At 43.6% G+C, this 15,721-nt stretch overlaps 1 protein-coding gene across 1 annotated transcript in view; it reads left to right on the forward strand.

The window, feature by feature from the left end:
• The window catches only part of NRG3 (neuregulin 3), a 1,396,490-nt gene that overhangs the window by 1,201,612 nt on the left and 179,157 nt on the right, over positions 1–15,721 (forward strand). Inside the window, exon 5 of the mRNA XM_040437249.1 lies at positions 13,553–13,655. Coding sequence (XP_040293183.1) covers positions 13,553–13,655 — 103 coding nt within the window. The remainder of the gene's footprint in view (positions 1–13,552; positions 13,656–15,721) is intronic.

Genomic DNA, 15,721 nt, shown 5'->3' on the forward strand with positions numbered 1-15,721 from the left:
CATGTGTGCCAGGCTGCCCAGGGGTAAGGACAAGCTGTCCTCTGTGGGAGGCGTATCGTCTGTGTCCTCTGTATCCCCCCAGCCACGCACCAGTGATGGGCCTGAGCTGTGTTGGATACCACCCGGCTGTGAACATGCTTCATCCCCATCCTCCTCTTCATCCTCCAGTAGTGGGCCCTGGCTGGCCAAATTTGTACCTGGCCTCTGCTGTAGCAAAAATCCTCTTTCTGAGCCACTTCTAAAAGACTGGCCTGAAAGTGTTAGAGATGACCCCTCTTCGTCCTCCTCGTCCTGGGCCACATCCTCTTCCATCATCGCAATAAGTGTTTTCTCAAGGAGACATAGAAGTGGTATTGTAACGCTGATAACGGCGTCATCGCCACTGGCCATGTTGGTGGAGTACTCGAAACAGCGCAACAGGGCACACAGGTCTCACATGGAGGCCCAGTCATTGGTGGTGAAGTGGTGCTGTTCCGCAGTGCAACTCACCCGTGCGTGCTGCAGCTGAAACTCCACTATGGCCTGCTGCTGCTCGCACAGTCTCTCCAGCAGGTGCAAGGTGGAGTTCCACCTGGTGGGCACGTCGCATATGAGGCGGTGAGCGGGAAGGCCGAAGTTACGCTGTAGAGCAGACAGTCGAGCGGCGGCAGGATGAGAACGCCGGAAGCGCGCACAGACGGCCCGCACTTTATGCAGCAGCTCTGACATGTCGGGGTAGTTGTGAATGAATTTCTGCACCACCAAATTCAGCACATGTGCCAGGCAAGGGATGTGCGTCAAACTGGCTAGTCCCAGAGCTGCAACGAGATTTCGCCCATTATCGCACACCACCAGGCCGGGCTTGAGGCCCACTGGCAGCAACGACTCGTCGATCTGTTGTTCTATACCCCGCCACAACTCCTGCGCGGTGTGTGGCCTGTCCCCCAAACACATCAGTTTCAGAATGTCCTGCTGACGTTTACCCCTGGCTGTGCTGAAGTTGGTGGTGAAGGTCTTTCGCTGACCGGATGAGGAGGTGGTAGAAGAGGAGAAGGAAGCCGAGTAGCAAGAGGAGGCAACAGGAGGCAAAGAATGATGCCCTGCAATCCTTGGCGGCGGAAGGACGTGCACCAAACAGCTCTCCGCCTGGGGCCCAGCCGCCACTACATTTACCCAGTATGCAGTAAGGGAGATATAGCGTCCCTGGCCGTGCTTACTGGTCCACGTATCTGTGGTTAGGTGGACATTGCCACAGATGGCATTGCGCAGTGCACACTTGATTTTATCCGATACTTGGTTGTGCAGGGAGGGCACGGCTCTCCTGGAGAAGTAGTGGCGGCTGGGAACGACGTACTGTAGGACAGCAAGCGACATGAGCTGTTTGAAGCTGTCTGTCTCCACCAGCCTGAATGACAGCATTTCAAAGGCCAGCAGTTTAGAAATGCTGGCATTCAGGGACAGGTGGCTAGGTGGGAATTTACGCTTTCTCTCAAAGGTTTGTGAGATGGAGAGCTAAACGCTTCCGTGTGACATGGTGGAGATGCTTGGTGACGAAGGTGGTGTTGTTGGTGGCACATCCTCTGTTTGCTGGGCGGCAGGTGCCAACGTTCCTCCAGAGGCGGAGGAAGAGGCCGAGGCAGTAGCAGAAGAGGGAGCAGGAGGGGCCTGAGCCCTTTCTTGGTTTTGAAGGTGCTTACTCCACTGCAGCCCGTGTCTCGCATGTAGATGCCTGATCATGCAGGTTGTGCTAAGGTTCAGAACGTTAATGCCTCGCTTCAGGCTCTGATGGCACAGCGTGCAAACCACTCGGGTCTTATCGTCAGCACATTGTGTGAAGAAGTTCCATACCAGGAAACTCCTTGAAGCTGCCTTTGGTGTGCTCGATCCCTGTTGACGGTGGCCAGTAGCAGGCGAACTGTTTGAGCTTTTGCACCCTGCTCAAGCTTTTGCTACGCTGTTGGCTCGGTCTCACCACTGCCTCTTCCTCCGAACTCTGAAAGTCAGTGGCACGACCTTCATTCCATGTGGGGTCTAGGACCTCATCGTCCCCTGCATCGTCTTCCACCCAGTCTTCCTCCCTGACCTCCTTTTCGGGTCACTGCAGAAAGACGCAGCAGTTAGCACCTGTGTTTCATCATCATCAGAGACGTGCTGAGGTGGTATTCCCATGTCCTCATTAGGAAACATAAGTGTGCCAGCAGAGTCTTCAAACAGCATAAGAGACTGCTGCATGACTTGAGGCTCAGACAGGTTCCCCGATATGCACGGGGGTGATGTGACAGACTGATGGGCATGGGTTTCAGGCGCCACCTTTGTGCTTTCTGCAGAAGACTGGGTGGGAGATAATGTGAACGTGCTGGATCCACTGTCGGCCACCCAATTGACTAGCGCCTGTACTTGCTCAGGCCTTACCATCCTTAGAACGGCATTAGGCCCGACCAAATATCACTGTAGATTCTGGTGGCTACTGAGGTAGTAGGTTCAGTAGGACGTGTAGCTGTGACAGAACGGCCACGTCCTCTCCCTGCACCAGAGGCTCCACCAACACCACCACCACGACCATGACCGCGTCCCTTATTAGATGTTTGCCTCATAGTTAGCGTTCATAAAGCAAAGTAAAAAGTGGTTAAGTATGTTAAAAATAATTAACCGCCAATATAAACCCTGATGTAGGGTATTGCACTCTATATATTTTTTTAAACTCTATATGACAGCGGTATTTGTGGCCTAAATGTGACAGTCACTTTTGCACGTCTAATCCTAGATGTGCAGTATATCAGAGGCTTTTTCACCCCAGTAACCAAAAAGCCGTATTTCTGGCCTAAATGTGACAGTCACTTATTCTTGTCTAATCCCAGATGTGCAGTATATCAGAGGGTTTTTTCACCCCAGTAACCAAAAAGCCGTATTTCTTGCCTAAATGTGACAGTCACTTATGCATGTCTAATCCTAGATGTGCAGTATATCAGAGGATTTTTTCACCCCAGTTACCAAAAAGCCGTATTTCTGACCTAAATGTGACAGTCACTTATGCTTGTCTAATCCCAGATGTGCAGTATATTAGAGGGGTTTTTCACCCCAGTAACCAAAAAGCCGTATTTCTGGCCAAAATGTGACAGTCACTTATGCTTGTCTAATCCCAGATGTGCAGTATATTAGAGGGTTTTTTCACCCCAGTAACCAAAAAGCCGTATTTCTGGCCTAAATGTGACAGTCACTTATGCATGTCTAATCCTAGATGTGCAGTATATCAGAGGCTTTTTTCACCCCAGTAACCAAAAAAGCCGTATTTCTGGCCTAAATGTGACAGTCACTTATGCATGTGTAATCCCAGATGTGCAGTATATTAGTTTTTTTTTTTCACTTTAACCAAAAAGCTGTATTTTTGTCCTAAATGTGACAGTCACTTATGCACGTGTAATCCCAGATGTGCAGTATAGTAGAGGTTTTTTTCACCCTAACCAAAAAGCTATATTTCTGTCCTAAATGTGACAGTCACTTATGCACGTGTAATCACAGATGTGCAGTATATGAGAGGCTTTTTTCACCCCAGTATGCCAAAGCCGTATTTATGGCCTAAATGTGGCAGTCACTTATGCACGTGTAATCCCAGATGTGCAGTATATTAGAGGGTTTTTTCTCCCTAACCAAAAAGCTGTATTTCTGTCCTAAATGTGACAGTCACTTATGCTTGTCTAATCCCAGATGTAAAGTTTATCAGAGGCTTTTTTCACCCCAGTATGCCAAAGCTGTATTTCTGGACTTGCAGATAGCCTGTGCTGGTGCACTATCGTTGCATAAAATGGCTGCCGATCATGTATTGATATTGACTAACTGAAGAAAAAAAAGTTCGTTTTCAGCAGTAGTTGTAGCACCCACAAAACACTTTTTCTGTAGATCACTGAGTACATAAACCAGTTCTTGATAAGATTGCTCCCTGATCTCTCCCTTCCAGCAGCTGCAGCCTCTCCCTGCACTAATCCGAGCAGAGTGACGGGCGGCGCTACGTGACTCCAGCTTAAATAGAGGCTGGGTCACATGCTGCAGTTGGCCAATCACAGCCATGCCAATAGTAGGCATGGCTGTGATGGCCTTTTGGGGCAAGTAGTATGACGCTTGTTGATTGGCAGCTGTGTAGGCTTTCAAAAAGCGGCAAGAAAGCGCTGAACACCGAACCCGAACTTTTACGTAAATGTTCGGGTCCGGGTGCCGAAAAACCTAAAGTTCGGTACGAACCCGAACTTTACAGTTCAGGTTTGCTCAACTCTACAGAGCATCGATCAATCAAAATACTTCTGTGGGAACCTGCCTGGCATGAACAGACCTCTAGTAGCTACAGACAATGACAAGACAAAGTGTTAAGATAGCTTTGAGCCCAGAAGAGTCGCAAAGTTTATCAAGATACGTCACTAAAGATTTTACCGCATATAACCGCAGCGTTGAACGCAGAATAAATTTAGTTTTTTGACCGAAATACTTCAATAAATATTTTACCGCATATTACTACAGTGCTTAACGCTGAATAAGATTTGTTTTTCCACCGAAATAAGTCACAAAAGATTTTACTGAGATGGAGAGGGTGTTCGGATTCTCCCTGCACTATACGGACGTCTCAGAAATAAACCGCTGCTCCTGACAGCAGCTCCTAGGAAGTTCATGGAGCGTCCCGGTCATCCGGAATCTATTTGCTCCGTTGAAGGATGATTTTGAACGTTTGTAGAAGCCACACCGGGCCACCACGCTGCAGATTTATCATGGAGAAATCATGGACTTTTTACCGCATATAACTACAGCACTGAACGCTGAATAAAAAAAAAATTCTACCGCAATACGTCAATAAAGATTTTACCACATAGAACTGCAGCGCTAAGCACTGAATAAATTTTGTTTTTCGACCGAAATATGTCACAAAAGATTTTACCACATATAACTGCAGCACTGAACGCTGATTACAATTAGTTTTTCCACCGAAATAAGTCGCAAAAGATTGTTGTACTGGAATACTACCCTATATGCTTTGACCAGAAAAAACTTAAAGAGTGAAGTGCGTATATATTTTTCTTGTAGTACTGAAATACGCCCCTATACTCTTTCACCAGAAAGAACTGCAACAGTGCAGTGCATATATTTTTTGCTTTCAACAGAAATAACTGCAGAAGTTAACTGAGAATATATTTTTCTTGTTGGACTGAAATAGGCCACTATACGCTTTCACTAGAATTAACTACAGAAATGCACTGAGAATATATTTTTCTTGTTGTACTGGAATACAACCCTATATGCTTTGACCAGAAAAAACTTAGAGTGAAGTGCGTATATATTTTTCTTGCAGTACTGAAATATGCCCCTATACGCTTTCACCAGAAAAAACTACAACAATGCAGTGCGTATAATTTTTTTCTTTTTTTACTGTAATACGCCTCTATACGCTTTCAACATAAATAACTGCAGAAGTGAACTGAGAATATATTTTTCTTGTTGAACTAAAATAGGCCACTATACGCTGTGGGGATTTGCTCTGGTAGACAGGACAAGCGGACGCAGTATAGAGGCAAAGACCAGTTTGTAATTCAAAAAAACTTCAGTGTTTTATTCACACTTATGGCAATAAAACTGTACGACAGTCCATTTGTAGTTTTGGTGTTCGTTCATGCCTAGACAGTTCGTACAGCAACACAGTGACCTGTTATCCTAGGTTTTAGTTCACACCCGATCAGTATTTGCTCAGGATAGAGCAGACCTCCCAAACTCAGGCCTCCAGCCTAGAACACGGCTCAGATCCCAATAAAGCGATTGCCAGAGCTCCTGTGTCAGAGAGAGAGATAATCACTCACAGCTGACACTACTGGCTGCTTTTTTTTTATAGGCCAGTCAAGACCTGGCCTGGAATGTGGGGAGTAGTCACCCACCCAGCACTTTGACTACTACCAGTAAGAGCCGTCCCGGATCAGCTACATAGCTATACTAAATAGCTAGGTGTCAAACAGCAATTGCTGCTGACACGTTAAAACTGGCTCTTACTCCACTGAGGCCAGGTACCTCGGTGACACATACAGCACCTTCCGTCAATGATGAACCCTTGCGCCTTCCTACAATGCTTTCACCAGAATTAACTGCAGAAATGCACTGATAATATATTTTTCTTGTAGTACTGAAATACGCCCCTTTACGCTTTCATCAAAAATAACTGCAACAGTGCAGTGTGTGTATATATATATATATATATATATATATATATATATATTGTTTTTTACTATAGTACACCCCTATACGCTTTCAACATAAATAACTGCAGAAGTGAACTGAGAATATATTTTTCTTGTTGGACTGAAATAGGCCACTATACGCATTCATCAGAAATAACTGCAGAAGTAAAATGCATATATATTTTTTTCTTGCAGTACTGAATAAGATACTAAGACATAAGCCACTAAAGGCTTTTCAACATAAAACTTGGAGCCCAATAACAAATAGCTGGAAATGACAGAGCTGTCTAATGGCTATTTGGATCCCCAAATAATCATTCCCTGCACTTGTAATTTGCTTTCCTATTAATGTCCCTAGCACCTTCTGACATCTCTCTCTGCACTAAGATGCTGTGAAATTATTCCTTCCTATCCTTTCCCTGCACTTATAAAATTTTTTTTTCCACAATCAGGTTTTTCCAATAGGGCTGTGACATCACAGGGCTGGCTGGCTGCTGATTGGCTGCATGCAGGCATGTCAATCTGAGTGATTTCGCCTTCCCAGAGTTCCTTGCCCATATCCTCAGTCCTAACACGTGTAGCCGCCATTTTAGGAAAAATGTGATTAGTTACCATGAAGCACGAGGAAATTCGCATTTGTTGCAAATCAAATTTTTCCTGAAATTTGAAACGAATTCCACTTTGTCAGCTTCGATTCGCTCATCTCTAATTCTGACATTCGAGAACCACCTTTCCTGGCTATTTCAGGTTCCCACCAGACTAGAAATGATGAGGTCCTACGACTGCTGCTTTCACTGACTTCAGTGGTCACCTGTGCAAGAATGTCAATTCACTGTTGAGACTCATCACTTCTGGACCTGGACCTACAGGATCCAAAACAGCCAGGACGGAAGCTGCAGCTAGAAAAGACTGTCAGCAGGTATGTTTTATTTCATGTGGCACACTTTCCAGCTGGCTTTACATTTGCTGTTAGGTCTAACAACCTTTTTAACCCCCTAAATGGCCATATTGTTTTGCATTCTATCTCAAGAATGCTATTATTTTCCGATATAACCATGTTATAATGTAAAATAGTAAAATCACCCCAACACCGAACCCGGACATCAGTGAAAAGTGCAGTTCAGGTTTATTCATCCCTAGCACCAACGCATGCGATTTCAATGCTCCATAGAAACTATTTACTACTATAATGCCAAGCTTGCAGTGAGTTTCTAGGCTACCAGAGGGCTCCTGGCATACAGGTTTGGATGGATTTTGGACTTGCCATTTTAGACTGTCCCTATTTTGGTTTGTAGAAAAGGAGTGTTGTCTTCTGATAGACAACATAAACAGAGTGGATGGTGTCCATAAGGCTGGGTTCACACGAGCGTGTCCGGATTAGTTCCGGATGCGTCCCGGTGTGTTGCGGCAAACCCGCGCGAGTAGGAATGCAATTGCAGTCAGTTTTGACTGCGATTGCGTTCCGATGTTCAGTTTTTATCGCGCGGGTGCAATGTGTTTTGCACGCGCGTGATAAAAAACCGACTGTGGTACCCAGACCCGAACTTCTTCACTGAAGTTCAGGTTTGGGTTCGGTGTTGTGTAGATGTTATTATTTTCCCTTATAACATGGTTATAAGGGAAAATAATAGCATTCTGAATACAGAATGCTTAGTAGGTGATCAATTGAGGGTTAAAAAATAAAAAAAAATAACTCACCTTCTCCTCTTGTTCGCGTAGTTCTCCCGGTCTTTAATTCTTTAAAAAGATGAACTATGGGCTAAAGGACCTTTGGTGACGTCAGATCACATGCTCCTGTCACCTAGCAACCGTGCGTGAAAATCGCACCGCATCCGCACTTGCTTGCGGATGCATGCGATTTTCACGCAACCCCATTCACTTCTATGGGGCCTGCGTTGCGTGAAAAACGCAGAATATAGAGCATGCTGCGATTTTCACGCAACGCATAAGTGATGCGTGAAAATCATCGCTCATCTGAACAGCCCCATTGAAATGAATGGGTCCAGATTCAGTGCGGGTGCAATGCGTTCACCTACCGCATTGCACCCGCGCGGAAATCTCGCCCGTGTGAACGCAGCCTAATTGGACTCCCCCTTAAACAGTTTTCAGAGTCTTGTGAATAAATCAGAAGTCCAATTAGGAATAATTGAGCAGAATATTAGCCAAATGACTTAGAATTGAAAAACAATTATGTTGGTAACATTTAAAGTAGTTACATACTATACACGTCTTACATGAGCTGAAATATGTTTTCTATTTTCCATTCATACCTGGTGAGAACAGGGGTGCTCTTATAATTTCTATGACCTAACAACAAGCTAATAATTAATGTATTTGAGTAGATTTGTTAACACATACTGTGCTATTCAAGAGAATAAAAATATATGGCTTGGAGTTAGTCCAACAGTCTTCTTGTTTAGATTTCATTAGTTATTTTGTGTTTTAATTCCATTTTCCATAAAAATGATGAAGGATTAAATTAAGTCTAGTGTATTTTCTATATAAAAACTAAGCTATACTTCTAGTGGGCTGAAATATTTCAATATGTCAGCATTGCCCAATGAATTTGTTAACCCTTTAGTGGACCGGATGATTTTCAATTTGTGCATTTCCCATAACTTTCTTTATTTTTCCGTTCACATAGCCTTATGAGGGCTTATTTTTGTCGTGACAAGTTATACTTTGTAATTTCACTATTTATGGTTTCATACAATGTAGCTGGAAGCTGGAAGAAAATTCCAATTGGGGTAGAATTGGAAAACAAATTCTGACCCTTTTTTTTTTCTTTTTTTTTTTAACGGTACTCATCTTGCAGTAAAATTGACCTGTTACTTTCATTCTCCAGGTCAGTATGATTACAATGATACAACACTTGAAAAAAAATATATATATTTTTTTTCATCTCCATATTCTGACTCCTATAACTTTTTTGTAGTTATGTGTACAGAGCTGTGTAAGGGCTGATTTTCTGTGGAGTGATCTGTCATTTTCAGTGATACCATTTTAGGATGTTTAACTTTTTGATCACTTATTGTAAAAAAAAATTTGAGTTGAAGTGACAAAAAATTACAAATTGGCCATTTTTTTCCAATACACCAATCGCCATATGGGATTATTATTGTTACATTTTAATAGTACAGGTGTTTTCACACGTGGCAATGCCCATGATGTGTATTTTTTTTATTGGTTAAAGGGTTTCTGTCACCCAAATTTTCGCTATTAAACAAGCTGACATTATAGATGTGAAAATGTCACCTGAATTTAACTCTGCTTTTCTTTTATTTAAGTATGCCCCCATTGTTGTGTAATTTTAACTTGTATTATATGCAAATGAGCCTCTAGGAGCAGGGGGTGCTTTGCACCTGCTCTTAGATGCTCCGTTCTCCCACCTCATTTCCACACCCTTCTGTCTTGATTGACAGGGTCAGGCCAGCATTGGTTCTCCTGCAGGCCCTGTGTGCCATGTAAATCTCACGCCTGCGCCTTCCCTTTCAGTATTCGGTGCAGGCGCAGTGAGAAAGCCAGTCAATCAAGACAGAAGGGTGTGGAAATGAGGTGGGCGAACAGAGCCTCTAGGAGAAGGTGCAATGCCCCCCCCCCCTTCTCCTAGAGGCTCATTTGCATATATAAACGTTAAAATTACATGAAAATGGGGGCATACTTAAATAAAAGAAATTCAGAGTTAAATTCAGGTGACATTTTCACATCTATAATGTCAGCCTGTTTAATAGCAAAAATTGGGGTGACAGAAACCCTTTAAGTATTTTGATTTTGAGAAAAGGAGGTGATTTAAACTTTTTTTTTTATATATTTTTGAAAACTTTTTTTTTTTTGAATCAGATAATTTTTATTTGGTTTTTCAAAAAATCATAACAAAACAAAGGAAGACAGTCTGTATAGCATATATGCAACAGTAGATGACAAAAATACCATAGCATTACACGATCGGACAGATAGTTACTTACATAAGTATCACAAGTAACATAAACCATGATACAAGAAGCATATAAAATCACGTATTCTGGTTACAAAGTATATCTGGCACAGAACTACATTTCCCATTCAATAATTTATCAACAGGAAACCCCCCCCCCCCCCCCTACCCAAGCGATGGAGCGGGTCCAAACTCCAAGATTGGACATCTTTTTAACATGTCAAAGGCACATCCATTGGTGTACACCTCCTGTCTGTGTATCAGACCTCTGCACACCCGACCTGCATAGTACTACACACCTTCATACAGCATACAGCATACATCCAGAGTAAATTAGGATAGAGGAGATAGAGAGCCTACCCAAACCAATACTGCGCCTCTTCCTACCCCGTAGTCCAACTTCGAGGAAAGGCTAAACCGGACACTGTAGCCTGCATTTCTCCCAGTTATCCCATATTTTGTCATACTTCCCAGCACAGTTTCTTTTAACATACACACTTTTCTCTAAGCGTAATATCTCTGACATTCTATTGAGGAATTCTCCCCTAGTCGGAGATTGAGGTCTAAGCCAAAATCTAGCTATGAGTTTCCTAGCTTGAAATAGTAGACGCTGTACTCCCAAACGATGATGATGATTTTTGATGTCTAATATCCCGACTACACACGTTCTCGGACCAGGCGGGACTGCAATATTATATGCGTCTTTTATTAGGGCTAAAACCGCGGACCAAAAGTTCCTGAGCTCCGCACAATCCCAGAACATGTGTAACAAGGATGCAGGACTCCTGCCACATCTAGGACAATCCGCGCCTTCCCGAACACCTATCCGACATAAAAACTCTGGCGTCCTATACACCCGGTGTATTAAAAACAAAACTTTTTTTTTTACTTTTTTAATTCATCCTGGGTGATTATAACTGGTAATTATTAGATTGCCCATTATGTTTATAACTTTACCATGGCATCTGAGGGGTTAAATGTATGTGATCGGCTTTATGAGTGATCGCATACTTGTGCCATGGGTCTAAGCTTTCTAAGTTTGAAACAGCAGAAACCAGATGGCTATGGCACCCACTCTACGCATTAGCGGGAGCCATGTTTAAGGACCCAGGGGTATGGAAACTCTTAGGCTAATTTTACATCTACGGCATGGAGATGTGGCCACCTGATTCAGCAGAGAATGTCAGGAATCAGCCAGACACAAACTGCAGTGTGCAGCTAGAAGAATGCAGCAAAGAATTCCAGCAGAGAACAGCCTGCCAGAATCCTTGCCGCAGATGTGAAACTAGCCTTATAATGTAAAAGGGAATTTGGCACTTTTGGTTTTCTATAACCTTTTGTAATAATTATGTAATTTTATACTGAAACTAAAACACATTTTGATATAAACCGCATATTCATATAGTTACCATTATTCAAATACTCAGGAAACTCCTTGAACTGTTCCTTTGATCTTGACCACACAATGAACATGTTGATCAAATATATTTATCTTCAAAGACAGTGAGATAGAAATTCGCAAAAGTAGATGCCACTGGAATCCCCATGACCGTCCCATTCTTCTGCCAGTACCATTGTTCTCCAAATCTAAATATGTTGTTAGACAAAATGAATTCCAAAGCTTCTATTATAAAACTCCACATATTCTTTTTTCTTTCCTACATTCTCCAATATGTTACGTACTGCTCCCACTCCCAAACTGTGTGGGATGCGAGTATATAAACTTTCCACATCTATAGATGTTAATTTGGTTAATTTGAAATCAAAATATCATGTCAATTCTAGAGATGAGCAACATTTTGAAAAATTAGATTTCTTTTAGTCTTTTATAGGGCTGTGACATCCCCTATTTTACCTGCAGATTGGCTGGCTGTATGGCATTACGGGTGATCTCGCGTTCCTGGAATTACTTCCTCTTTGTAACACGTGTAGCTGCTATTTTAGGAAAAACTGATTCTTTACCATGAAGCGCGACGAAATTCAGCTTTGTCACAAATTGAAGTTTTCCGAATTCTGCTTCAAATACTACATTCGCTCAACACTAGTCAATCCATTCAGAGTTTTTTTAAAAAAAACATTGGTGTCTTTTGTATACGGGGGAATATCCTTCAATAATGGCCATAATAGCCTATCTAAAGGCCGTCGCCTCAAGGTTTGCATCATTGTATCCCCATACCAACAAGTTTTATTGAAAACTGATGAAGAAGATTTTAATGTGGGTGAGTGCTGCATTTTCATCTTTTGGAAGATTGGATATTATTTGCTTGGATGCTGTCCACCCCTATACCAAAGAATAACTCGTCCCAAACATCCTGAAATTGGGATAATGCTGGATTCCTTTGCTAAACAAAGGGGAGGGGTGCGGCAGTTGCAGAGAGAGCTGAGCCTTTAGGTGTAATGGAAATGCCCCTGTTCCTCCCGCTCAGGTAATGCCCCCTTTCCATGCTTTTCATGCATGGACCACACACTTAGGTTCAAAACAAACCTAACAAATTACACAATTTGTACAGAAGGCTTGGTTTTCCTTGAAATAGAATAAAAACGATGATAATGAGTTATGAATGGACAAATTATTTTATTAGTAAATTGTTTGCTTGGGTTATTACCTAATATTTTTTAAAGAAAAGGTGATCAATATCAGGTTAGTGGGGATCAAACTACCGATACCACAGCTGATCAGCTGTTTTTAGAGGTAACAGAGCTATTGTGACCACTGATAGCTGGAGGTGGAGAGGTGTCTGCACATGAACAATTCGCTATCCATCATAATTTTTGTAGTTTGAGTGAGCTGCTTGGCTATTTCTATGCTCTTCCCTCTGCATTGTCAATGGCGTGCAGGTAAACAATGAAGAGAATGCAGCACTCACCAGAGTGCCACAGCCTATTCAAACAGTTTGATTGGTGGGGGTGCCAGGAGTTAGACCCCTGCTGATCTGCTGTTAATGACCTATCCTGAGGATAGGTCATCAATATTAGAAAAGCAGACAACCCCTTTAAGGGTCACATACAGAAAGTGTACATTGATTTTAATCCATATCATATGGTATTTGGGATGACGGTGACTGATTTTAAATTTTTCCTGTGTGTTGTATATCTTCATAATGTGTTACATTTGAATATACAATAGAGTAAATCTGTTTTTCCCATTATGCATTATGAAATGACTTACAGTTATTGTTCTTTCTGGTAGTTTTCTCACGCAATATCAAAGTGATTTGAATACAAAGAATGCAATTGCACATATATTCTAAAAGGCAAACAAAGGCAGCTTTTAAAAAGTCAAGACTGCCATAGATATGGAAATGAGTGACTAATACTGCATTTTTATTTCAGATTGTAACTTGTTCATGGTATTCCAGGAAGTAAAATCACTTTGATGTGCTTATTGTAAAACAATTCACCTTTTTGAAAATGAATGTACATTTTCTTGCAGAGAGTGAAGAGGTATACCAGCAGCAGATCCTGTCAATCTCTTGTATCATCTTCGGCATTGTATCTGTGGGCTTGATTTGTGCCGCATTCTACTGCAAGACAAAGTAAGATGTATTATTTGCCTTTGGTCTATAGCGCATTGAGAGTTTCTGAACACAATTTGCTTCTATGCATTAAAGTGTATTCACAGCAAGCAATTAAATTGTAGTTGCAACATCGGGCTATTCTCTGCACAAATGTAAAATAACACACAATGCTGGGTTTACATCTGCACACACTTCTGCAGTAACATCAGAATTGTTGCATGGTGTGAATTACCACCAACACCGCAAGGTGGCTTTTTGTTTGAATATGACTGCTTGTTTTGTCACTTGCCTAAAATGTGAATAAAACACTGAACTGTTTGATCCAAAGAACTTGTTGTTGCCTCTATACTGCATCCGCTAATCCTGTCTACCAGAGCGAGTCCCCACAATTGGTGGAGGATGTGGGCAAGAGCAGTGAGGCTGGCGTGAATGGCAATATTTTTGGTTTCCTCATTTTGCAGGCACGGTTGTATGTCGTACATTAAGCCAGCTGTATTACAACCAGTGCCCCACGACAAAATGGAGGCTGTTGTGAAGGCCCTCATGGAGGCTCATCTGCAGCAGCGAGAGACAAACCTGCAGCAACAAGAGTCTTATAAGCAGCAGCAGGAGACTAACCAGTTGCTGCTACAACACGTGATGGCTTTGCAGACAGCAGGAGCAACCCCGAGCGTCCAAGATGCCCAGAAAACAGTCCGTGAAGCGATTCCTAAGATGACCACTGCAGATGACATCGAAACCTACCTGGCGGTGTACGAGAAAGTGGCCATCAGGGAAAAGCTACCTTGTGACCAGTGGGCTGAGGTCGTCGCTCCGTTCCTGGCATTCGATTCCCAGCGGGTGTATTTCGACTTGCCGGACGATCAAACGGCCGACTACCAGAAAGTCAAGGGTGAGATTCTGGCAAGACTGGGGGTGAATGTGTTGGTCCTGGCCCAGCGTGTACATCAGTGGGGGTTCAGCCAGGCTGAGCCTGCAAGACCAGGTAACTTACTTCACCTCTTGCAAAAATGGCTACAGCCTGATGTGCTGAGTCCCACTGCTATGCTGGAACGTCTGTTAGCCGATATGTTCTGGAGGGCTTTGCCATACCCTCTCCAGCACTGGATCGGTCAGGTGTCTTTTGGCAATGTCCTTGAGATGGTGGACCTGGTGGAACGCTATGAAGCTACCAGGAATCTAAAGGAGGGTTCTGTAAGGAGGGGGGGGGGTCGGAAAACCCTGGAAATCTCCACCCCAGGCCCAGAGATTTGAGCCGATAAAACCCGCCCGGGATGTACCCACAGCAGACCTGGCTCCGATAGTCTGCTGGCGGTGATCAGGAGCCTGGCCATGTAAGGGCTGACTGTCCCTATCGGGTTGAGCCCATGGACACTAACTATGGCTACCGTCAGTCACTATATGCCAGGAGGCTGTGTGCAACAGGTACCCCAGAGTCTCTAGATCACTTGTGCCAGGTGGAAGTGGGAGACCCTCCGGCGGAGGCTCTCCTGGACTCAGGGAGTCTGGTGACCCTAGTAAGGGCTACCCTGGTGCGGTCCACTGAGTATACTGGCCAGAAAGTTGGGGTGATGTGCATAAATGGAGATTTAAAAGACTACCCCACCGCGCTGGTGTCTCTAACCACAGTGGATGGTAGATGGACCCAAGAGGTGGCTGTTGCCACAAATCTACATTACGAACTTATAATAGGGAGAAACTTCCTGGGCTTCACGGCACTGTGGCCTGCTATGAGAGTGACTGATACCCATGAGACAGGGGTAACCATAGCAGAATGGCCCGGCTCCGGGGGGAGACCTGAACCCTGGGAACCTGAGACCGAAGGGCCAGCGGTAGGGATGACCGACACTTCGGTGGAAGAGGGGGAGTCAACCCCCCTAACTGTGATAGTGGGAGACGTAGAGGACTTGCCGCCGGGTCCTGAATTGGCAGACCTCAATGTCTCTGGGGATAATTTTGGTACCGCTCAATGTCGGGACCCAACCCTACCCCGCACCTGGGAAAATGTGTTAATAGTAGATGGTGAACCACAACAACCTGGGGCAGAGTCAGAGTTCCCGTTTTGTGGTATATCAGGATACGTT

This window comes from Bufo bufo, chromosome 6 (assembly GCF_905171765.1).
Source record: "Bufo bufo chromosome 6, aBufBuf1.1, whole genome shotgun sequence".
Lineage (NCBI taxonomy): Eukaryota > Metazoa > Chordata > Amphibia > Anura > Bufonidae > Bufo > Bufo bufo.